Source organism: Vanacampus margaritifer, chromosome 15 (genome assembly GCF_051991255.1).
Source record: "Vanacampus margaritifer isolate UIUO_Vmar chromosome 15, RoL_Vmar_1.0, whole genome shotgun sequence".
Taxonomy (NCBI): Eukaryota; Metazoa; Chordata; class Actinopteri; order Syngnathiformes; family Syngnathidae; genus Vanacampus; species Vanacampus margaritifer.
In genome coordinates, this window is record NC_135446.1 from 15,940,772 (window position 1) to 15,963,509 (window position 22,738).

The 22,738-nt window shown below is 40.9% G+C and overlaps 4 protein-coding genes and 1 long non-coding RNA gene across 6 annotated transcripts in view; 3 read left to right on the forward strand and 2 right to left on the reverse strand.

Moving 5' to 3' along the window:
• Positions 1-2,596, forward strand: part of chd3 (chromodomain helicase DNA binding protein 3) — a 35,039-nt gene extending 32,443 nt beyond the window's left edge. The window contains exon 39 of the mRNA XM_077545663.1: positions 426-2,596. Within this exon, the coding sequence (XP_077401789.1) occupies positions 426-520 (95 nt within the window). The 3' untranslated portion in view covers positions 521-2,596. The remainder of the gene's footprint in view (positions 1-425) is intronic.
• A 238-nt stretch (positions 2,597-2,834) lies between these two features.
• Positions 2,835-10,788, reverse strand: tnfsf12 (TNF superfamily member 12). The gene is made up of 6 exons (XM_077545665.1): positions 10,325-10,788; positions 8,707-8,788; positions 6,563-6,619; positions 6,435-6,458; positions 6,194-6,321; positions 2,835-5,467 (listed from the first exon to the last, which is right to left on the reverse strand). Exons 1-6 carry the CDS (start codon positions 10,490-10,492, stop codon positions 5,192-5,194), a joined length of 735 nt encoding a protein of 244 aa, XP_077401791.1. The 5' UTR covers positions 10,493-10,788; the 3' UTR covers positions 2,835-5,191.
• Positions 10,329-13,016, forward strand: LOC144035717 (uncharacterized). Its single transcript, XR_013288479.1, has 2 exons — positions 10,329-10,944; positions 12,341-13,016. It is a non-coding gene; the product is annotated as an uncharacterized LOC144035717 (long non-coding RNA).
• A 2,880-nt stretch (positions 13,017-15,896) lies between these two features.
• Positions 15,897-19,711, forward strand: LOC144035378 (low density lipoprotein receptor adapter protein 1). 2 transcript variants are annotated; one of them, XM_077545011.1, is made up of 3 exons: positions 15,897-16,173; positions 18,179-18,852; positions 19,145-19,711. In XM_077545011.1, exons 2-3 carry the CDS (start codon positions 18,276-18,278, stop codon positions 19,228-19,230), a joined length of 663 nt encoding a protein of 220 aa, XP_077401137.1. In that variant the 5' UTR covers positions 15,897-16,173; positions 18,179-18,275; the 3' UTR covers positions 19,231-19,711. The 2 variants fall into 2 exon arrangements, with proteins under 2 accessions (XP_077401137.1, XP_077401138.1); XM_077545012.1 differs by lacking the exon at positions 15,897-16,173 and adding an exon at positions 16,658-16,740.
• Positions 19,712-19,792: 81 nt separating this feature from the next.
• On the reverse strand, positions 19,793-22,630 carry LOC144035377 (uncharacterized). Its single transcript, XM_077545010.1, has 8 exons — positions 22,536-22,630; positions 21,883-21,954; positions 21,744-21,815; positions 21,437-21,612; positions 21,268-21,331; positions 20,682-20,847; positions 20,423-20,620; positions 19,793-20,280 (listed from the first exon to the last, which is right to left on the reverse strand). The coding sequence occupies exons 1-8, from the start codon at positions 22,551-22,553 to the stop codon at positions 20,165-20,167; spliced, it is 882 nt and encodes a 293-aa protein (XP_077401136.1). The 5' UTR covers positions 22,554-22,630; the 3' UTR covers positions 19,793-20,164.
• Between the last annotated feature and the right edge of the window lie 108 nt (positions 22,631-22,738).

Sequence of the window (22,738 nt, forward strand, 5' to 3'; positions counted from 1 at the left end):
CCGCTCGGCTCTTTACCTCGTTCACCCAGTCTTCACCTCCGTTTGTTTTCCTTCCCATGTGATACTCTCCCCTCTCTCTTCCCGATCCCTCCGTTAGGCCCCACGCTGGCAAAACGCCACGAATCGAGTTAGCCTTGCCTCCTTATCGCAGGGCCGATCTGGAAGCGCTGTTATGACATTGGAGCCGCGGTGCAAGCGCACCCGACGTCTATTCCTGGCTTTTGTTTGGGAAAGGCGCTCTAAACTCGCCGTCGCACTCCCCGAGCACGTCGACGAACGTGGGAAAGCGTGCTTGCGTACGTTCGTGTCGAATGAGGGTTTTGGCCGCCGGAGTGCCACAAGGTTCTATGCTAGGGCACCTTTGCTTGTCAAGTATTCACTGCTAAATCCCAACTTTTCTCCCCCCCCCTACCCCCACCTTGCAGTGCTCAACGGCCCCCCCTTGTCTGTCAAGAAAGAGCGGGAAGGAGAGCTGCGACGGGAGCAACGTGGCGGCGAAGTCATCTGCATTGACGACTAGGTTAACGCTCGCTTCACGCACACACTCGCAAAAACGAATGAGTATTCAAGCTACAGTGAAAAGAAGCAAAATTTATACCAGGAATGAAGTTGTTTTGTTTAGTTTTTTTGAAAAATCCAATGTAACATTCTCTAAATTATATGACTATACTTACTCTGACTGATGATGATGATTTACTTCTTCTTTTTGCGATTTTTGTTCTGTAAAAATGTCTTCTCATATGATTAATACTTTTTTTTCTTGAAAAATGAATGACATTTAACTTGCTCTGGGAAAAAAACATGACATCATATTTTGTCCAGAATTAATTGGATAACTTCATTATTTTTCATGTACAATTAATAATACCTTTTGACCAATCATGGCTCAGTTTACAAAATATTAACTTTTTACTGCTGAAAAAGACTCGAGTCAAGTATCCCTTTAACAATTTATTAAAATGACTTTATTCTCATAAATTTTCCTTTTTAGCACAAATAAATTTCATTTTATTCTCAAACTGTTTTTCTTAAAAATATATATTTTATTTAATTCTGGTAAGTTATTTAACCAACAAAATACTTTTTTTCTCGTAAAATTCCATCTTTTTTCTATTAAAAATATGACTTTATTCTTGTAAAGTAACAAATCTTTTTTTTTTTTTTCAAAAACAGTTCTATGTTCTCCTAAAATCACTTTTTTTTTCTAAAATCAATCCAACTTTATTATTTATTGACTCTTGTCCCCCGAAAAAAAATGACTTACCGCTAATTTTTAAAAAAAATACTTCATATTTTTAATATTTTGACTTTTTCTTGGAAAATTTGACTTCAGAACCACGACTTGATTCTTGTATATTTTTTTGCTTCTTTTTAGTGTGGCCCTGACACACACATACACACACACAAACAAACACACATTCTTGTAGTTAACCGAACAAAGTCCTAATTCCTGTGCTTGTCTGCCTCAAACCATAATACTCCTCAATGAGCCTCCTCTTCGGAGACTTACACACACACACACACACAAACAAACATACACACTTCACTCCAACAGCATCCTCTCGCTCAAAGCTGCATGCAAATTTCTGGCGGCATGCATCAATCATCAACAGTGTACAGTTGGATAATGCTCTTTTTACCACATAGCTCCCTATGAATGTTTATGATGATTTTGCAAATCAGTATTAGCCAACATTCCCCAAAACGCATCCACACTTTTTAGTTTTTCGTAGACGTTGCCTACTATTATTATTTTTTTGAACATGTCATAACGAGGATCTAACGAAGAAGTTTCCAGGTGACTTCAGAAGTAGCTTTCTCATTTCTCATGCCTCCATTTTAGATTCGGGGCTTGCAGATGGTATACACACACATGCGCATAGACAGAATCACTTCTACAGCAGATGGCAAATGTCTACACACCCCTGTTCAAATGCGAGAGATGTGTTGACAAAAATGTCAGGAAAAGTCTACTAGAACAGCCGAACTTTTTTTTTTTGTGGGTGTTCATCAGCGGCACTTTAAATGGCGACAAACTCGTTTAGCATGACTTTGAATGTGATTGGCTAATTCTGAACACAGCCGCGTCACCTGTTTTAAGAGGGTGTGCACACTTATGCAACTCCATTCATTTTTATTTAGCCTTGGATATTTTTCTTCTTAATTGAGTTATGCGTGTTTTTTATATATATATATATATATATAAATCACAGAAAATTTGCCATTTGAACAGGGGTGTGTACACTTTTTATATCCACTGTAAATACCAACCACAAATATATACATGTAACTATAACTAATTGCGTACGCGCCATCATGGAAGAAAAGACAACAGCAAAAATAAAACGCCTTATTGAAACATACAAAGGGAATGAAAAATTAAAAGGTTTTTTATTTCTTTAAAAAATGTCCAAGCTAAATTGTTGCCCCTCCCTAAAAAAAAAAAAAAAAGCACTTTGCAGTTTCCTTTTTTTTTTGGTTTAATCTTTTGTCGCTACGCCTATCAAATGTTGGCCTTGAATGAACGCATATACAAAAAGGACCCATCTCCTTATTTTTTGTTTGTTTGTAATAAAACGGAATGAAATGAGTTGCACATGCTCTCTGAATGCTTTTTTTGTTGTCCAATACAAACCATGAAAGGATGGGGAGAGTCGGCACAGAGGCAAGTCCATTGCCTGTGTGGCATTGCACTCCCCCGAGCATGTTGAAACGTACGTTCGTGTTTTCTCCACCGGAGTGCCACAAGGCTCAGTATTAGAGCACCATTGCTTGCAGTGCATGCGGAAAGTATTCACACAGTTGCAATTTGTACAGCCTTGGAAAAAAAATAATAATAAATGAATTCATTTTATTCTTCAAAATTTTACACACAAAGCTCCTTAAAAGGGAAAAATAACTTGGTAAATTTATAATAAATAAATTAGACGTTTGTTTTATTGATTTCCATTTTATGAAATGCTGTATTCATTGATTTGCTGTAAATAAAATAAAATTACAAACTGTAATTTATTCTGCATACAAAAATACTTGAATGTGTTAAATGATAGTTTAATAATTAGTAAATTAATTACAAATACAATTTAAGAATGACAGACATTTTATTATTAAAATTAAAATACTTTATAAATGTTACAAATGTCATCTTTTTGTTTTTCTATGAATGACCCATCCTGTATAGCCTGTATACAATATCAATGTAACTATGTATGGAATATTTAAAAAAAAAAATTGTGCTTTCCCAAAAAATGACCAATTCACTGCATTCAACTTTTTTTTTTTTATTCGGCATCCCCCAAAATGCAAAAAAGCATCCAGGCTTTTGCATACGCTTCCTCACGACGCGCCAACTTTGACCTTTATCAAAATAGGAATAAGAGCAAGGAAGTGTGCGTGCGCGCTTGCGTGCATGTGTGGCAATGTCGACGTTCCAGCTTCACATTGAGGAAGTGAAAATGGAGATGGTGGCTTTGGTGTGAGCGTGTGTGCTGACGGGGGGGAAATATGAAGCGGTGCGCCGGGGGCTTACTTTCAAATGTCCCGAGGAGGACGGCGAAGGAAATGAAAAGAGGATAAAAATGGTGACATGTTCCTTTTTGCAACATGTTAGGAACGTTTGGGTCGGCACGGAGCCCGAGTGCCCAGGGCAAAGCAATGCGGCGAGGCCACAAAAACTACTTATAAACAAAGGAAAACCACGGCTGGAAATAACACACTTGTTTGGGTTGCGCAAGACAGACGGCCGGCTGCCTGCTCGGGTTCGATTATTCTCCATTAGGGTGCTCGTTGTGGGAAAACATGTTTGGAATGTTGCTTTTTTTTGGAGGTGGGATGGCGGGGGTCCATTTAGTCACTGTGTTCCAAATTATTATGCATATACATTGAAGTCAAATGGACGGCAGAAATAAGTTTTTTTTTTTTGTGAGTGTTTTTTTTGCATTTAAAAAAAATCGCATTAATTGATCCTTTTTCCCCCCAAAATACAAATCTGTCTTCATTGTCATAAGATTGAGTTTTTTCCCCCCAAAATTAAAAAATCTGATGTTTTTCTAGAAGAATAAATCAATCTTTTTCCTAAAAAATAAAAATAGCTCTTCATTCTCATTGAAATTGTGACTTTTGTCCATAAAATGCAACTTTATTCTCATAACGTTTTTTTTTTAAATAAGGTTTTATTTTCATCTTATTTCCTTAAAATGCTGACTATTTTCCCCAAAAATAATGACTTCTTCTAAAAAATAAAATATTTTCACATTACCCTTCTCTCTCTCTTTTTTTTTTTTTTTAAAGTAATTTTTGCCTTGAATAAATCTTACTATATCGAAATAACTAATGATCATCATAAGATTTTTTTTTTTTAGGTAAAATAATACTTGAATAAATTGACTATTTCACCCCAAACTTCACTTAAAAAAAATTTTTAAACTATAAAAATTCAACTTTTTTTTTTAATGAATAAAGGATAGCTTTTTTTAAATTGGGGAATCTTTTTTTTCTTTTGGAAAAAAAGACAACTTTATTCTCAAAAGACTACAAATTGTTTTTAGTTCCAACTATTTGTACTACAAAAATATAATACACATAGAATTCAAGTTTAAATTTGTGTTTGTGTTCAAGCTTTTGCTTGCTTTAGGTGTAAAGGTAGAGGAAAAAACTCCACCACCATCCCCAGACCTCAACCCTATTGAGATTCTTAGAATAGTACCAAAACTGCATATGCTTAATATTTTGGAACAAAGACTGTTTCGTTTTATTGTGGCCTGAATGCGTTTATATTCCTTTCCCTTTTTTTTCCACTTGATCATCCAAACAATCACTCGTGGTTTGATTTATAGAACGACAGGCAAAAAGAGCAACAAAAAGAATGAAGAGAAGTGACTACTCCCCCCCCCCCAAACAAAAAAAGAAAAAGAGTTTTTTTTTTTAAAAAAAGAAGAAAAATTCACAATTCTGTGACGTAAAAAATGTTTTCAGTTTGTACGCAGTACGTCTCCAAAAGCAGAAGCTTGATTTACGGCGCAATCCGCCATCCGATTCCCATCCGCACCCTCGGCATCATTGCGAGGGAGCGTCGGCGGCGAAACAGCGTCCGCAGGCTTTTCCCCAAAAACGAGCGTCCGCGGGAAGAAGCGGCGCCGGGGAAATCTTGAGGGCCTACCGTCCCACCCCCCGCACCCCTGCTCGCGAGGCATCAGTTGACTTTAAAGATGCTGAAGACGTGAGGCGAAGCCGACGGGTTTCCCACCGTGTGCAGCCGGAAGGACGGGCCCGTGACGGCGTGCAGCTCGGTGCCCTTGTCCAGCCGCAGCAGCCCCGACACCTGGCACGGTTTCAGGAAGTGCGACGGGTGCGGTCCGGCCGACGGGGTGGTCCCGTAGCCCTCCATGCACTGCAGCTTCTGGGGCCTCTGGCCGCCCGTCACCACGTCCAGCTTGACGTACTGGGACTCCTGCTCGTTGAAGAGAACCTGCGGGACGCCAACACAGCTTCAGCTTCCAATCGGACGCACTGGACTCGATCCTGCGCTTTAGTCGGCGCTCTAATTGTTGGATTGTTGGTTCGATTTGACTGCTTACGACTGTTTTGAGAGCTGCGCAAATTGACGAGTACGCTTTGGAGTGTATCCTGCATTCTATTCGACTTTCTTCATCCGGATGATAAGTTGTTGAGTTATAAAGCTGCACTTCATCCTAACGATTACCCTGCATTCTATTCGACACTTTTCTTCCGGCTGATTGAGAGCGAGCTGCAAAACTTTGGAATGTGTCCTGCAGTCTTTTCAACTCTCTTCTTCTGGAAGCTTACGTCTTTGAGTGCACTTCATCCTAACTGGATCCTGCACTTCGACGCTCTTCTTCCGGCTGTCATTTTGGACGGCGTTGCACAACTTTGCTGTCTCCTACAATCTATTCAACACTCCTTGTCTGACTGATATGCCCTTTTAATAGGTTGATGTCAACAGTTCACTTTGGTATGTATCCTGCTCTCTTTTCAACTCTCTTCTTCTGACTTGACGTGTACGTATACTGTACTCTCTAATTTGACTGTATCCTGTACTGGATTTGTCACTCCTCCTCTGACTAATATTGCATTTTGAGTCTTCTGGTTTGATGGTTGGACAAATAACGTCCGACTTTTGACTGTATCCTGCACTCAAGTGTTGAGGGAATATTTTGGGGGGGGGAGGGCGTACCTGACAGAAGAGGAAGTAGACGCCAGGCTTCTCCACGACGAAGGTGCCTTCCTCCTTGTTGTAGCTCACCGCTTTGCTCATGTTCAGCACGCGCTCCTCCCAGCCCTTGATCACACCTCCTTCACCCACTGAAACCACACCAAGGGCAATGTCGGACAAGTAACGTGCAGCCCCCCCCCCCCCCCCCCAACCCCCAACCCCCAACCCCCAACCCCCTGCGTCCCCGGCGTAACCCTCTTACCTTGCTGAGAGGAGACTTTGGTGACTGTCAGGAAGGAAAAGCAAGTCAATTAAGGCTTTTTTTTTTCAAGGGGGGTGATGATTTTTGCAGACGCTAACGTGAGACGAGGCATCTGCCAGGCCACTTACTCTCAAAATGAGACGCCGCTTTCTTCCCGTTTCCGTGCTTCCCGCGCAGCGTCCCCCCTATTTTTCGGGGCAGACAGGCCGTGAGTGTGACAAAGAAAACACTCCTGCGGTTGCACATGTGAATCCGTCTCCGAACGCGGCGCTCATTTGCCGCCCATCTCGTCGCCGTTTTAACACGCTTAACAGATGGCCAAAGGATTTCCCGTCACGTGCTTTTCATATATTTCCTCAAACTGTTCTTTTCATCATCGGAGCGTGCCGGCCACTCGCAGAGAATCCAAAAAAAAGATGAAGTGGAGGAGAAGAAAGCATCCAATGTAAACGGAATAAGACAGATGAAGTGGTGGAAAAGAGGGTCCAAAGGTGCTCCGGTCGCCAGGCAATAAATTCACTAGAGCTGGTGACAAAAGTACTCACATGCTTGCTTGCTTTCTTTCTTTTTTATTTTTTTAAGTAGAAGTACTGATTCAACTTCTCATAGCCTTTCATATTAGCATGGCAACCCTGGGTCTACGATATTTCACGGGCAGCTAGCAATGCTAACGTCAAAATGATAAGTTCAAGATTTCAAGGTTTTGCCAGAGCAGTATATAGAGACAGTTTGGCCAACTCCGTTTCTGCAGGATAACAAAATGGCGTCCGTATGTCATCTGACAGGCAGTTGACTAATCACGCTGTGATGTGATTGTTCATCTGCTGGCCACATGACATATGGACGCCATAGCGCTAGCATTTAGCAGTCATTAGCTGGTCTCTTGACCCATGTACTTTTGTTTGTTTACGATGTATATGCTATCAGCATTAGAATAGTTTTGGATTAGTTGGTCAACTAGGTGGTTTGTTTTTATTTCGTTTTGATTTGTTTCTTAAATTCAGTTCGTTTTAAATAGTTTTAAGAGCAGGTTTGTTTGTTTTTGAAAATGTTTTGTTTTAGTATTAGGTTTTTTTTACTTTCAGTATTAGTTTTTTTTTTTAATATATATAGAGAGAGAGAGAGAGAGAGAGAGAGAGAGAGAGAGAGAGAGAGAGAGAGAGAGAGAGAGAGAGAGAGAGAGAGAGAGAGAGAGAGAGAGAGAGAGAGAGAGAGAGAGAGAGAGAGAGAGAGAGAGAGAGAGAGAGAGAGAGAGAGAGAGAGAGAGAGAATTTGTCGAATGCAAGAAAAAAAAAGGTCACTAAATATTGTGTAATAAAGACTGTTTGACCTTTCTTCCAATGTACGGACGTACCGCAATACTGAAATTTAAAATGAATACTAAAATTCACATTTTTGCTAGAATTATTTATTTGTTTTATAAAGGTAAGATGTAGTTTCAATTCTTGTTTATTTAAAAGCATTTTCATTTTTATTTATTTCCTTTAAAGTGAAATCAAGTCACAAAATTTCTTTACAATATGTTCTATGCCCCCCCACTAGTCTAAACTCCGCATTCTGATTAATATTGCGTTTGTGGAATATGAATTAAACAGCGAGATCCACCTGTTTCTATCCATCTCACAGGGTGGCCATTTTGACACTTTATGTTGACAGAAAACAATGTCGTACATAGTTGCTTAGGGCTCAAGTAACGACCAATCACGGCTTACCTGTTTTCTGAGTTTGATCATGTGACATTCACAAGCTGAGCCATGATTGGTCGTTACCTGAGTCCTATGTTTTATGTGTTAGCATTAAGCTAGCAGGGTTGTTTTAAAATGCACAAAAGTGTCATTCTTAAATGTTTGGTTGAACTGGGAGGAGTATTAACTTGAAGCTTCTTTTTTTAAGAATATGCCCACCCCGTGGTCCCAAGGGTGCACTCCCGGACGTGATCATCAAGCCACCCGCAAAACGGCTGCTATAAATACCGCAATGATAGGTCATCAAATATCCCTGCTTTCACAACAAATCATAGCTGTGGGAGTCGCGACAACTCCCCCCAAAAATCAATTTGACGGCCCAAAAGCGTGCAACAAGGCCTCATTCCCGAGCCAGCTGGTTTTCTGGGCTGCGAGGCCGCTCCGGTCAGACCTGTAATTTCTGCCACAGCCGTCCAGCTGCCTACTGCTTCCTGTGTCGACTTTTAGCTGCGGCCCGTTTGGCGTACGGCCCAAAAAGACGTGTGGATTGTGCGTGCGTGTGTGTGTGCGTGCGTGCGTGCGTGTACCGTCTCGTTTCACTCTCTGGCCGACAAGCAGCTCTCGCTTCTCCAGGATGAGCTGCACGATGGCCTTCCTCTGCGTGTTGACCTGTGCAGAAACAAGATGAACAAGTGTGCATCACTCACTTGGATATTCCAACCCCCCAACCCCCCCCTTCCACGTTTTTAGTGCCTGGCCTCGCTTACTGCATCTTTCTGGGAAATAAAGGAGATTTGCGAAGCCAGCAAAGTTTGAAACGCTTGGCGGGGGGCCCCACTGAAGGAGAAGCGTGTGCGTGTGTGTGTGTCAACGTGCACATGCTTAAACGGAGAGCTACCGTCGCTCTCCTTGCAACCAACGTTTCAAGCATCAGCACTACAATGTCCCGAGCGAGGTGAGCTGAGGGCCGCAAATGGCCTCCCAGGCCCTATTTTGGTCACCCCTACGAACATGTCCTATTGGAATGTATTTCTTGTAAGAAATGCTGACATCATTTTTCTTTTTCTGGAGAGATAAGAAACCACACAAAACTTGGAAAGGCATATTAAGGATTTTTTTGCTCACATTCATCATTACAGATTCTGAAATGTAAATCCGTCTTCTATTGAGCAAAAGAAATAAGCAATGCCAGGGCAACGTTACTGCAGTGAAATGCTGAATCCCTTCAGAACTTTGCCAGGCATATTAGGGAAAGTCTGTTTGAATTTGTCACAAACGCTTTGAATGTAAATTCCTATTGTGAAGAGCAAATGACAGGAAATACCAGAGCATCATTCTTGGCGTAAAAATCTTGACTTCTTTCAGAATTTAGAAAGGTATATTAAAGAGAGCATTAAAAAGGCATATTAAGGAAAGTTTGTTTGAATTTGTCACAAATCCTTCAATCTTAATTCTTCTTTGCAGCAGAGTATGCCAGGGTAGCAATACTGCAGTGAAATTGTGAATCTTTTCAGATCTTGGAATGGCATATTAAGGAAAGTTGTCTGCATTTGTCACAAAACCCAAATTTAAATTTTTATGTTGAGCAAGGGGGGAAACGCATGCACAGGTAATGCCATGGCATCATTTCTGTAGTATAATCCTTGGAAAGGCTTATTAAGGAAAGTTCGTATTTATCACTGGTGCTTCGATGTAAGGTTTGCTTCTGTCGAGCGAGAAAAAAAAAGCAATGCCAGTGCATGCAATCCTTGGGCAAAGTTTGTTGGGCATCATTAGAGCAGTAAAAATTTTGGAAACTCATATTAATGAAACCTTGTTTGCATTTGCAATATTCTTTTTGTAGAACAATAAACAGGCAATGCCAGGCCTGTACTAGATTTGTGAATCGTTTGGAAAGGCATATCAAGGAAAGTTTGTTGGCAATTGTCACTGATGCTTAAATGCAAATTCAAATTTGGATTTACGGAAAAAACAAGAATAATTTGAGGCTTTCCGGCAAGCAAAAGACAATAAAACCGTGGGTTTGAAAGTGGGAAATGTGTATTTAAAAACCACCACACATCCCCCACGATGATTCCCGTAACCGCATGCACGAGTTAAGTTGCATAACCACTTTAGGGAGAGAGAGAGAGTGAGCGAGCGAGAGAGAGAGAGAGAGGAAAAAAAGTTGCTCATAGTTTTTGTTGTTGTTGTTATCGCCCCGACCTGCTCGAGGCGCTCCTGGAGGATGTGGAAGGACTGGGACAGGTCCCGCGTCTGGCGCCAGGTCCACGCTGTGAAGAGTGCGCTGCAGGCGGCCACGGATAGAGCCAGCAGGGCCAGCGAAGCCCAAAGCGCCCGGAGCTTGCGCCGCCGCGGGGCGATCCGATGCATGCTGACTCAGTCGCCGCCACCGCCGCCGATCACCCCACGGTGGTGCGCCTTAGTTTGGAACATCCACGCTGCACTCGAGCCCCCCCCCTGGCCCGCCGCGCCTGCTTAATGAACACGCGTGGGCCGCTAATTGGCGCGTCGCATCCCGCCAACTGTCCGCATCCGTCTCTCGGCGTCTCGGTTCCCCCTTTGGGCTTCTCTCGCTGGGGGGGGTCCCCCCCTTGTCTTTATTAAGACTGCGCGCGCATGAACACCGACCGGGGGGGCTCCCGAGTTGAGATCTGACGCCGAGAGCCTCGTCCTCCCCTCCTGTGTCTGTCGGTGCTGCACTTTTTCTTTTTTCTTTCCTTCTTGCTTTTCTTTTCTTTTTTTTTGTAATCAAACCAACCAGACTCTTAAGTGGTGCGTTGGACAGTTCGGGGAATGGCCACACGAGGGCGCCAGAATGTAAGGTAAGAATCTCATTTCTCTTGTCTGACTTCACATTTGAGTGCTCATGTTTGTTTTTCTCGTAATCTTACAACTTTGCTTGGAGTTTCAGACGCTTTCTCGAAATATTTCAACTAAAACTTTTGTCTTTTCATAATTTTAGAGGAAGAAGGACATTTTCTCTGAATAGACTTTATTCAAGTGTGGGGTTTGCAAATTGTGCATATTAAAATATCTCTATCTATCTATCTATCTATCTATCTATCTATCTATCTATCTATCTATCTATCTATCTATCTATCTGTCTGTCTGTCTGTCTGTCTGTCTGTCTATCTATCACATTCGGGTATCTGTAGCAGAAAGATGGCAGTAAAACATGTCAGCCTCCTGTCACCGTGCGACCTATGTAATATAATTAGCCATTACTCGACCTACAATTATATGAAAAAAAATATTTTTGATGTGATGGAACATATTTTTGTTGCACATTTTTTAAAGCAATGGTGTGTTTAAAAAAAAAAATCAATTATTAGTTCACCACTAGATGGTGCTAAATTTTACACATTGACTCTTTTAAAATTGAAACGTAAATTTTATTTCAACTTGGTTCTAATGGCTTTCTTGTATTACTCTTTTTTTCTTACTGTAATCTTTTTTTCTTTTGTCGTGATATTTAGAACTCTTGCAACATTTAATAAAAAAAAATACTTCTAATAGGGACTTCATAAGTTGTATTCCAATTTTATTTTTGTATTAAAAAAACGTATTATACTTATTATTCCAACTGTTTATTTGGGACAGTCGAAAAAAAATCACGCAATACTATAAGACTACTTGTAAAAAAATATATTACTATAAATTATGACTGTTTTTGTACATATGTTTTCCATAACTTTTGATTCTGTAACATATATTTGATTTCTGGCAGCGGCCGTTCACTAGTGTATGAATCTGTGTGTGAATGCGTGAATGCGTGAATACGACGCACTGCTAAGCCCTTTGAGCACCATATGTAGAAAGCGCTATAAGCTCAGTCCATTTACCATTTAATATGGTAGTATAAAATAATTTGGTCTCACTAAAGCCACTAGGAGGCACTGTGACCATAGAATCATTAAATAGGGGACCCTACACACGCAGAATTGAGCACTGCATCCATAAGTTAACTTTTCTAGCAGTTACCTCTTTTCTCTTACTATCTCCCTTTTCTCACTCGCTTTCCCTCATCTTTGTGTGCGTGTGTTCGTCACAGTGCGTGTCATTGTGTCATAGGGTGGGTGGGGAGGAAATGAGGAATTTTCTAAGGCCGCCTTGCGTCGCGACTGCTGTTTGCCTGCCTGTTGCTATTAATAGCCCACGTGTCTCCTGAAGGCTGATTCGTGTTTTGTTCCCCCCCCCCCCCCTGCTGAAATCTCGCAGATGTCGGCGATGACGCGCGGAGCGACGCACTCGCCGCCGATTAGTCAGACCGCGAGGGCGAGAGCAGCCTCGCATTCAAACTTAAGTGATGAGACCAGGATTCAGAACGTGTCGTTGTTCCGAGTCGATCAGGGAAGTCATCGGGGTGCCGACGCCACCGCTTCCTGTTTAGGCTGGTTTCTGATTATACACACACACCTCATACATGATGGTGGTTGGAGGTCTCTTTTAATTAAAAGTTAGTTACTTATATCATTTGTCAGTGTGAAACCTAGCATGCTTGAGTAAATCTGTTTCAGTCGAATGAAGGCGAGGAAACAGGAAATGAGGTAATTCACATTTTTTTTCCCCCCTAGCATCTTTTACTTAAGCTTACTAAAAGAAGGGATGGAGGGAGGCAGACGTGCTGTCATGCTATAGACACCGCTTACGCCCTTATTTGGATATGTGAGGCCTGTGTTTTCACTGTCAGCCATGAGTCACGTGACTCCATGAAACGTGGAGGATGGAGTTCACTTGTTAAAATGTGAACTTTCCTCGTCAAACTTTGACTTTAATATTATGACGAATTTAATTCTCGTATGTTTGCTGCTTTTTTTTTCTTGAAAATGTGACTTTATTCTCATAAAATTGTAACTTTTCCCCCTAATAAATCTAACCGTTTTCTCATCATGAATTTGACTTTTTTTTCTCAGAAAAAAAATTACGTTAGTGTCATAACAGTCTTTATTTTTTCCTGTAAGGTTGTTACTTTTCCTTAAAAATAAAAGTCCTACTTTATTCTCATAAATTAAGATTTTTCCGACAACTTTATTCCTGTGAAATTGTTACTTTTTCAAAATATTTTTGTTTACTTTATTCTTATCAGATTATGATTTTTTTCAGAAAACTTTATTCCTGTAAGATTGTTTATTTATTTATTAATTTATTATTATTATTTTAAATAAATCTTACTTTATTCTCATTAGATTGCAACTTTTTCTAGAGAATAAATACAATTTTACTCTTGTAATATTACAGTTTTTTGTTTTTATTTCAGAAGATTATGATTTCATTTCACTTTGAAAAAAATGACACTTTATTATATTATGCCTTAATGTTTTCACTTGGAAAAAAATCATAAAAATAAAAATTGGGAGTATACAGCTTTATTCTCATATTACATTTACAACTTTGTTTAATGCACTTTATTCTAATAATATTACAACTTTTTGGGCAAAAAAGACACATCTTTATTCTCACAATATTACATTTACAACTTATTTTCTAGAACGTTAAATTGTTTTAAATATGTTCACAGCTTTTTTGCAAAAATACAACTTTCTCATAAAATAGTGACTATTTTTTTTTGAACAAATCTTATCTCTCAAGATTGTGACTTTTTTCTCATAAAAATATGAGTACAAATGTTTTCCCTGTTTTCAAGATTGTGACTTATTTTCTTGAAAAATTATACTATTCATATTCTTGTAATACAATCATTTTTATATTGGAATATTATGGCTTCATTTCCCTTGGAGAAAAAAATGCAACTTTATTATATTGACAATTTTTTTCTTAAAAAAAATATTGAAAAATAATGCAATTAACTTAGAATATTGTGATTTGAAGTTGGAAAAACATTCTTAAATACGCTTTCCCATAAAATAGCTTCAACTTTATTTTGTAAATTACATTTATGACTTTAAAAATGACAACTTTATTGTATAACATTGCAATGAGACACGCTGGTTTCTTATCTTCATTTGCTTGCATGAAACTTGTTGGACTTGTTGGCCTCCAATGAGGACTTGAAATGCATTTCCCACTTTTTAGCAGAGGGATTATGTTCCGTGTTGTGTGTTGTTGTGTTCCTTACTAAATGTCAGACGTTCGATTTACAGCCTCTGGGAAAGGGGAAGCAAAAGATGAACCGGTGCTTGGTGATATGCGTTTATAGTTGCCTGGGCAAAGTTTTGTACGTTTGATTTTCATGAACCAATTTCAGGATAAAACATGTCATGCAACAAATGTTCCAGAGCAGTTAATGTCAATACTCAGTATCGTTCACACTCCCTGATTTATAGCATTTGCCAAACAAGGAGTAAACCTGTCTTTTGATTAAAAGCTAACCTAATCATCCGTCGACGACTTCCTGACTGCCTTGACTGAGCGCCAGTTTCGAGTTTGTTGGGTGGGTCCGCGTTTTAAGTGGGTCACACCCTTCATCAAAACCTTCGGAACAATTTAGCAGCACAGACGCTATTCCCAGAAACTTTGAGATCTTCCAATGCAATCCAAATGTGTTGATAGAGTGCTGTTAAAAACAACAGGGTGTAAAACACACAGAATACCTATCATCTAAAGTTAGGTAAATTCTAGGGAGTATTAGAGTGTTTTCTAGGTATCTAGGAGTATTTTTGATTACTTTTAGGAAGTGTTTCAATAGATTTAAGAGTATTTAGGTAACTTTTAGGATGTATAGAATTTAAGAATATTTAAGTCACTTTTTAAAAGTATGTGAATACATCCAGGAGGGTTTAGGTCACATTGTACAGGTCACGTTGTGAATTAACATTTGGGCCTGGCTACTATGCAACTGTACTTTTATGTTGGTTAATATGGTGAAATGTGGAGAACAAGTATTTTTGAGGTGGCATTTGATGTAAAAGTTTGAAAACTGCAGTATAAGATAGGTTCATCTTGAAATTTCCCCCAACTTTTTGGGAGTAGTGTGCGATGACTTGGGGGTTGGGCTGCCTGTCTGAGACACTTCCATGACGTTGATGCCAAGCGCAGCGAGCAAGAATGGTTCCAGTGTGCACCGGCGAGGCACCGGCGGCAGGCGTGACGTCCGAATGCCTTAACTGTTTTTGGGCCAAACCCAGGAAGAAAACAGGGCCCCTACTGTTTGACCACATCAGGCACTCACATGCACACAGAGGCTGTTCAAAAGTAATGCTTATAAAAACGTTTCTCTGGGCACTAAAAATAGATTAGGATAATCCAAGCAGCATCCGTTTTATTTTGGGGTTTGTCTCCATTGGGGTCATAGGTGAACTGGAGCCTATTGCAGTTGATTTAGGGTTAAGTTGGGGTACACCGGGGACATCATCAACAATCATTCTCACTCACACTATGGAAAATGAGTATTTTAAATGAGTCTAACATGCGAACTTTAACAGTTACTCTTATGTGTAGACATTCAGCAAAGCATAAGTGTCAAACTTGAAAAGGTCGAGAAGGAAAAAAAGTTGAGTCGTTATAAGAGTTAAAATGTTTGTTTTTTTAAAGGCACTTTTTATGTTACTTTTTATAACACACGCCATTTTAATTAAGTGACCTTAAAAAAGCTATGTCATTTGCCCCCCCCCCCACACACACACACACACACACGCACACACACACACACACACACACACGCACACACACACACACACACACACACACACACACACACACACACACACACACACACACACATACTCCTTGCGTCGTACTCTTAGACAAACATGACATTTATAGTTTCCCCGCAACCCCTCCTTCTCGTGTCGATTTGGTAGCGCCCACTCCTCGTTTCAGTTTCTCTGACGCAGGTGCGCGTTCACGCATGACAAGCGCGCGTCCTCGTGGTTTAAAACAGCCGCAAGCGGAACCGAGTCGCGCACAGGAACATTAACACTGATAGCATAGCATAGCATAAGCGTCGAATAGTGTAGCGTGTATGTAACTAGACCAAGCACCTAGAACAGAATTTTAGAGCCAAAGTTGGAATTTTAATCTTTTCCTAGCGGATTTTTAACTTTCACCAGAGGCGTTCACGGACATCGTTTGCATGACATTGCTGCGACCAGGTAAAAGCACGAACCGAAGCATCTTTAAGAATTTGCAGATTGTACCATGTGCTCGCTTGTTTCTCGCACACACGCTGTATATCACACAATTGACTTTTGCACAATCAGCTCTACTGGTACAATCATTAATTCGGCATAGCTGAAACGTAAAGCAGCGGACTTGATACCTTTATTAGTGTATGTTTTTTAAGTTTGCAAATAAATTGCTGATTAACCTACACGTGCAAATGACCAATAAGTAATGTATTTCGAACTTTATGCATATTCTCAGTTACGCATTAGTTGAGAAGTTTAATCTAGACAAAGCAGACATTTTGTGGCATCTTTGTGTCAAGGAACTATATTAAAGTGAGTCGAGGAACTCAATTTAAACAAATATAATTCTTTGCCACCATCTTGTTGCACCTTGACATAAAGGAACTATGTCAAAGTTAGTTGAGGCATTCATTTTGGATAGAAATAGTGCTTTACCACAATCTTTTGGCATCTAGGTGTCCAAGAACTATGTTGACGTGAGATGAGAAGTTTCATTGTGCCGCCATCTTGCTGTCAAGGAATTATGCTGAAGTGAGTTGAGTTTGGGTCACAGTAGTTGGGAATCAATACGTTTATGTTGCTTCACGTTTGTGACTGGAGGAAATTGTAGCTCTTGTCTTGCAATATAGATGTCCTGTTGTGTGAACAGCGTTTGGTTAGATTTTAATACTGACATTCTCTCAGAAGCATGCCATTGTTTGGAGAACACAAATATTTCAGGAGTTTGGGTAGGGGGGGGGGATGCAAAGCTGTTTCCTGCATCGGTCTCGACTAACAATGGTCAAACATTCAAGTCTGTGTTCACTTCTGAGGAGGGATGTTGGAAGAATGGCGGGCCAAAGTTACAGTGACACAATGGATACGAGGCCTGATGATTGTTACATAAGGCTCAAGGTCATGGAAGGCTTTTAAAGTATGGCGTATCAATACAGTGGAGCCCCCAGCTAGCATAATAGTAGGGCTGGCTGATATGGCTAAATAAATAAATAAATAAATCACAGTCATTCTGGATAATATTTAATCGAAGTAATAATCCAAGCAAACATTTATTTAAAGAAAGTTTGATTAATTAAGAAATCATCCCGGCAGCATTAATATATACTGATTTTTAAATGGGTTTTAATGTAAACTTAACCTGCAAAGCTATTCATAACTTCAGCATAACTTGTTGAAATGCCACAATTAAGTGGTTTGTAAATATTGTAAACATGTCTTATAAAAACACTCATCCAGCATTCTGCAACTTCTGCAAAATTACAACTCGAAATAACATTTGGATATACTGTACAGTAAATAATTTAAGAACGGCAGCTTTTCGAGATTTCACGATTTAGCTCATTCTAATTTTTTTTAACTCATTCACTGCCATTGACGGCTATAGACGTCAAAAATTCATTTGAACTATTTCTATTAGTTTAACATATTTTTTCCACTTTTGTTAACAAGAGTGTGAAAACCTAGATTTTTTTATTGAACATTTAGAACAGATATAACATTTGTGATTAATCGTGAGTTAACTAGTGAAGTCAAGCGATTAATTATAATTAAAAATTGTAATCGCCTGGCAGCCCTAATTTTTAATAATATTTTCTTTTCTTTTCCAGGCGATTATTTTTTTAAAATTGTAATTAATCACATGACTTCAATAATTAACTCACGATTAATCACAAATTTTACATCTGTTCTAAATGTTCAATAATTCGATTTTTTTTTTTAGGTTTTCATACTCTTATTAGCAAAAGTGGAAAAATAATAGAAATAGTTCAAATTAATTTTTGACGTCTATAGCCGTCAATGGCAGTGAATGAGTTAATGACAAATTAATCAAATTAATGTGATTTTTTTCCAGCCCTATTACTTTTTCCATACATGGGTTTTCAATTAGTTATTGTATATTTAAAATAAAAGCCCTCATTTTATGTCATTAACAAAAGTGATTTTAAGTAGACACATTTCTTCTCCTTTCCAGAAAAAAGCAGCAAATGCAACTGCAGCTCCGTCTGTAGAAGGAAGGCGGCAAAGCGATAGAGGTGGACGACGAGGAGCAACACTTTCAATCCGGCGCCATGTCCCTCGGCACGTTCCACCTCATGCAAACCCTGAAGAACTCGCCGGCCGCTCTGCGCCGCCGTTTCCGTCGCGACCGCACTGAGTCGCTGTCCCACGGCGACCCGCTCTTTAAGGTCCACTACCTGGGCACCGAGAAGATCTTCTCCCTGGACCGGGAGCAGGCGCGGGACGCCATCGGCCGCCTGCTGGCAGGCGTGTCCACCGGCAAGAAGCTAAGCAAGGACCACGCCCTGGTAGTGCGGCCCCGCTACGTGGAGGTCAAGGAGCTGAGCACAGGCCGGCAGCTCACCAAGACGTACCTGCAGGACATTGCGTACTGCGCCGCCGACCCCGACCGCCCCAACGTCTTCCTGTACATCTGCAAGCACCACGGGCAGCAGCTGCAGTGCCGCGTGTTCTGGTGCAACCGGGCCGAGAGGGCTCGAGATATGACCAGCTGCTTGGCGCACTCATTCCAGCGGGCGCTGAGCGACTGGCAGCGGGAGGGCTCGGCGACGCCGCCGTCAAGGGCTGAGGACACCGCCGTCTCCCCCGCCGCCAAGAGCTCCACGCTACCCGCCAGCCTGGGCAAAGGTGAGCGGTCCTGTTCTGGTGAAGCGATTCCAAAACACCGAAATGATCCAAATTCACTTAAAATCCAGATTTTTATTCATGACAAGTCATTTGAACAATTTAGTACATTCGCAAATTAGCATTTTGTGCACACATTGTGGCCACATACACACACAAAAAAAATCAAGTCATGCCAGTGGCTATGTAATTGGCCTGGGGTGGTGAGTGACATGGGTGTCGCTGAATAAGAATGTAGTTCTAGTGCAAGTGGAGTTGTATCATCCGTAATTAACGACTGTCTTTTCACATCCAGCCCGTTGGAGGAAGAGAGGCTCTGTGTCCCGAAGCCCCATGCGAGCCATCGCCAGACGAGGGTCCGCCTCTGACAGCTGGAGATGACCCCCCCCCCCCCACACACACACACATACCCCCCACTCTTCCCCCCTCGGACTGTATGGATCAGTGAGTCATCTGTCGTTTTTACGGATTTGATATTCCAAACACTTGCGGGTTTGTCGATCCCGGAACACTGAGGGCGCTGTCACTTTCTCTCTTCCCATCAATGAGTGTACAGAGACGCCACAGTGTGCTTTTTCCTCCTCCCCCACTCGAGCCCTCAATGACTAGAGCAACTTTTGCATCATGTTTACAAGTTCTACATTTCCACGACGAAATAATGCTGAAGATTCCCCTTCTTTTTTTTTTAAGAATATTTTTTTCACCCATGTGAGGTATTTTTTTTGTTTTTAAATGCAATGTCTTTACAAAGCGCACACAAGTGCCTGCTTGAAGGTCTTTTTAATTATTATTTTTTATCAATGTGCTGTTGTTGTAATTATGTACATATTTAATGAAATGTGTATTAAAATGTTTTTATACACGTTTGTTTATCCAACTTGCTCTCTTGGACGAATATTTAATTATCTCCACAAGTCCAATTTCAAATTACATTTGGCCTGCAGTGTGTGTCAAGGGTTGTCGCAGGGGGCACATTTTTTCCTAAAAGCATCTAGGAGTTTTCAATGCTATCATGTGACAAGTTTCCCAGGATCTTAAAGTATCTTTTTAGTAGTTTTGATGGTTCGAGTAAAGCTGGGCATTATGGCCTTGAAATTAAATCAAGATTTTTTTGTTTTAAAAAATCATTAGTTGGTTGCAGTGAACATTTGGATTCCAGTTGTCAATGAATTAGTCACGAGAGCCCCCCCCCCCCCCCAAAAAAAAATTTGCTAAATCTTGTGCTTTTGTGAACTAGCTCCTCGGTTCCTCAGCCGCAGTGCTTGGAATTATGGAGGCTGCACTATACTTTACATACGTGCTCTTAAATTTGAGTTCATGAAACACAGGTTGAGATGTCCGTGTCCTGCTTCGCAGACGTCTTTTTAAGCCGCTGTAGCTCCAGTAGGGTTTGGACGTGGAGACGTCGCAGAGGCTTCACCTCCTCCAGCACTGGAGAGGAGAAATCTGTTTTTAATATTTTTTAGTATTTAAAAATAATAAATAAATAAATGTTTTATATATATATATTTTTTTTTACCCCCCTAAAAAATTTTGGTTGCAGAAATGTGAATACTTTCCGGATTCACTGTACCTTTGTCGTAGTGCATCTCGTCGCGGTTGCCACAGATGGCGTACGTCTCAAGGAAATTAAGAAGCGCTCCGGTGGCGAGGAAACGCTCCGGCACGGGAAGACTTTGGATGTAACGCAGGTCCAATGCGAATGGGTTGGAGGGGAAGGGCACCGTGCAGAGACTCACCAGCTCGCTGATCATGTCCCACACACGAATACCTGGAAAAAATAAAAAGCAAATTATTTTCTCCGAAAATCTTTCCCTACTTGGTTTCCATACCTCCGGTCTGCCAGTCTGTGATGGACTTGAGCTTCATGGGCGTGTCCCTGACCATGGAGTCCGTTCCTCGGATGCTGACAAGACGCTCGTGGTTGGAGCGAATCCAAGCGTGGGGCCGACCGTACTTCACATAGCCGGCCAGTAAAAACAGGGTGCAGTTCACCTCCTGGAGACGGTATGTTTATCTGGAGTGATTCTCAAATGGTGTCCATAAATGTACTCACTAATTTGTTCATCTATCTAAGCCAGTGATTTATAGTGTAAGGTTCTCTGAAAGTCACGTTCAAAACGTGAGAATGTTTGAAAATATCACATACGTATCAGACCAATCACGCCTCAGCTTATGAATGTCACATGACTAAACTCAGAAAACAGGTGAGCTGTGATTAGTCCTGAGCAACTGTGATGCCATTTTCAGTCAACAGCAAGTGGCAAAATGGCCGTGATCCTGAAATGGCTAAAAACGGGTGGATTTTGTTGCTTAATTCATATTCTACAAATGTTTGAGTTGATTTTCCCTTTAACGTGTCTACAGGGAGTTTAGAGGGAGACGGTCTGGAACTTGTTGTGACAAGACATCTCTTACAGGCACTGCCATCTCTAGCTCGCTGGGGGAGGCTGGTAGTAGATGCTCCTCGCTGCTTGGGTCCCTGAGGGCAAAATAGAACGTACTCAAACGCTTGGTCGCATTAGATCCAAATTCCTACGGGCGGTTCGGACCAATCAGCGGAGCAGGTGGAAATGACTGGACTCACCTGACAGTGCGTGGGCGTGTCGGAGAGTCTGGCGCCGGGCCCCATGGTTCCCCAGGTAGAGGTGAGCTAGCTCGGCTGGCCAAGCTGGGGGAGCTGCTCCTGGATGAAGAACAATCGCTGCTGGAGACGCTGCTGGAGGAGGCTCTGGACACTGCGAAGCCCGGTGAGCGCCAGCCCTGATCAGTAAGTAAAATGAATTCTTATACTGTATATGGAGTCTCATTGAAGATGACGCCATTTTTGTTTTCCCAACAGTGTCAAAGATAGGCACATTTTTCCAAAAATACTTTAATTGTAGATAACCGACCAGATCTTCATTGACAACAGTCAGCAGGAGCTCCTCTTTCCCTCTCAACCAAGGCTGGAAATACTTAAAACCCTAGGAGGAAAAGAGAGAAGCTGTTATTTGATGTGTAAACAGTGTCCCGTTATTGACATAATTGCACCTGTAAGGATCCGAGTAAAGCCAGATCAGCTAAGAAGTGCTGCAGCTTCCTCCGCTGCTCCCGCTCTCGTTTCTGTACACAAATGAAACGTGTATCATTAATTATTAGTACGTCTGAAAAATAAATTGGGGATACAAACAAGCTTTCTAGTCTGTGTTCTGCTTATACCATATAACAAAACTTTGTTGAACACAAAATATATAAGTGGTGCAAGTAGGAATTTGAAGTCGCAAAAACAATATATAAAATTATAAGTGTGTTTTTTCTCACAAAATTAAATTGTCCTACATTTTAAGCAGTTTTGTTGCTAATATTTGTCAATACCGGTCCAAGATGGCGACCAAACACGCATGCGCAGCATAGAGTGTCTGGTAAATAGGCACAGTTGCTTAACCACAGCCCGCCTTTGTTCATCTTCGCAAGCTGTTATGAGACGTATGCGCAATTAAAGAAAAACAACCGCTACAAAATGTATTAAAATAAAGGCGACGTTTATGCTCTTCGAGTATCCTGGCAACGCCCCCTTACTTGATTCATCCAAATTGCTGCTGGTGCTATGTATTTAAAAAACATAACAATACATGCTTAAGACTTACACAATAATTTATTTTTGGCAGTGAGGCTACAAATAAAATCCCACTTGTATGACTTACGTTGACGGTAGTCATCATCCGTTTTGCGGTACAGTTGCTGGCTATTTGAAGCTTCCGGTGTTGCCTTTTAGGTCGTCAGTAGCGCCCCTAGAGGCCATACACTTGGTCTACAGCACAGTAGCGTACAACGCAGGTATTTTATCTTGTGCACTGCAAGTAAAATGCACTACTAGTAGTATTTTAAAAGTGACATAATTAAAGTG

Excerpts from the sequence above, each read along its gene's own strand:
- LOC144035378 (XM_077545011.1), top strand. The coding sequence starts at position 18,276 with ATGTCCCTCGGCACGTTCCACCTCATGCAAACCCTGAAGAACTCGCCG. Across the intron at positions 18,853-19,144 it reads ACCCGCCAGCCTGGGCAAAG|CCCGTTGGAGGAAGAGAGGC; the intron begins GTGAGCGGTCCT and ends TTTCACATCCAG.
- tnfsf12 (XM_077545665.1), bottom strand. The coding sequence starts at position 10,492 with ATGCATCGGATCGCCCCGCGGCGGCGCAAGCTCCGGGCGCTTTGGGCT. Across the intron at positions 6,620-8,706 it reads CCAGAGAGTGAAACGAGACG|GGGGGACGCTGCGCGGGAAG; the intron begins GTACACGCACGC and ends CCCGAAAAATAG. Across the intron at positions 6,459-6,562 it reads AGCGGCGTCTCATTTTGAGA|TCACCAAAGTCTCCTCTCAG; the intron begins GTAAGTGGCCTG and ends CCTTCCTGACAG.
- LOC144035377 (XM_077545010.1), bottom strand. Across the intron at positions 21,816-21,882 it reads CTTTACTCGGATCCTTACAG|GGTTTTAAGTATTTCCAGCC; the intron begins GTGCAATTATGT and ends TTTTCCTCCTAG. Across the intron at positions 21,613-21,743 it reads CTGTTGTCAATGAAGATCTG|GGCTGGCGCTCACCGGGCTT; the intron begins GTCGGTTATCTA and ends CTTACTGATCAG.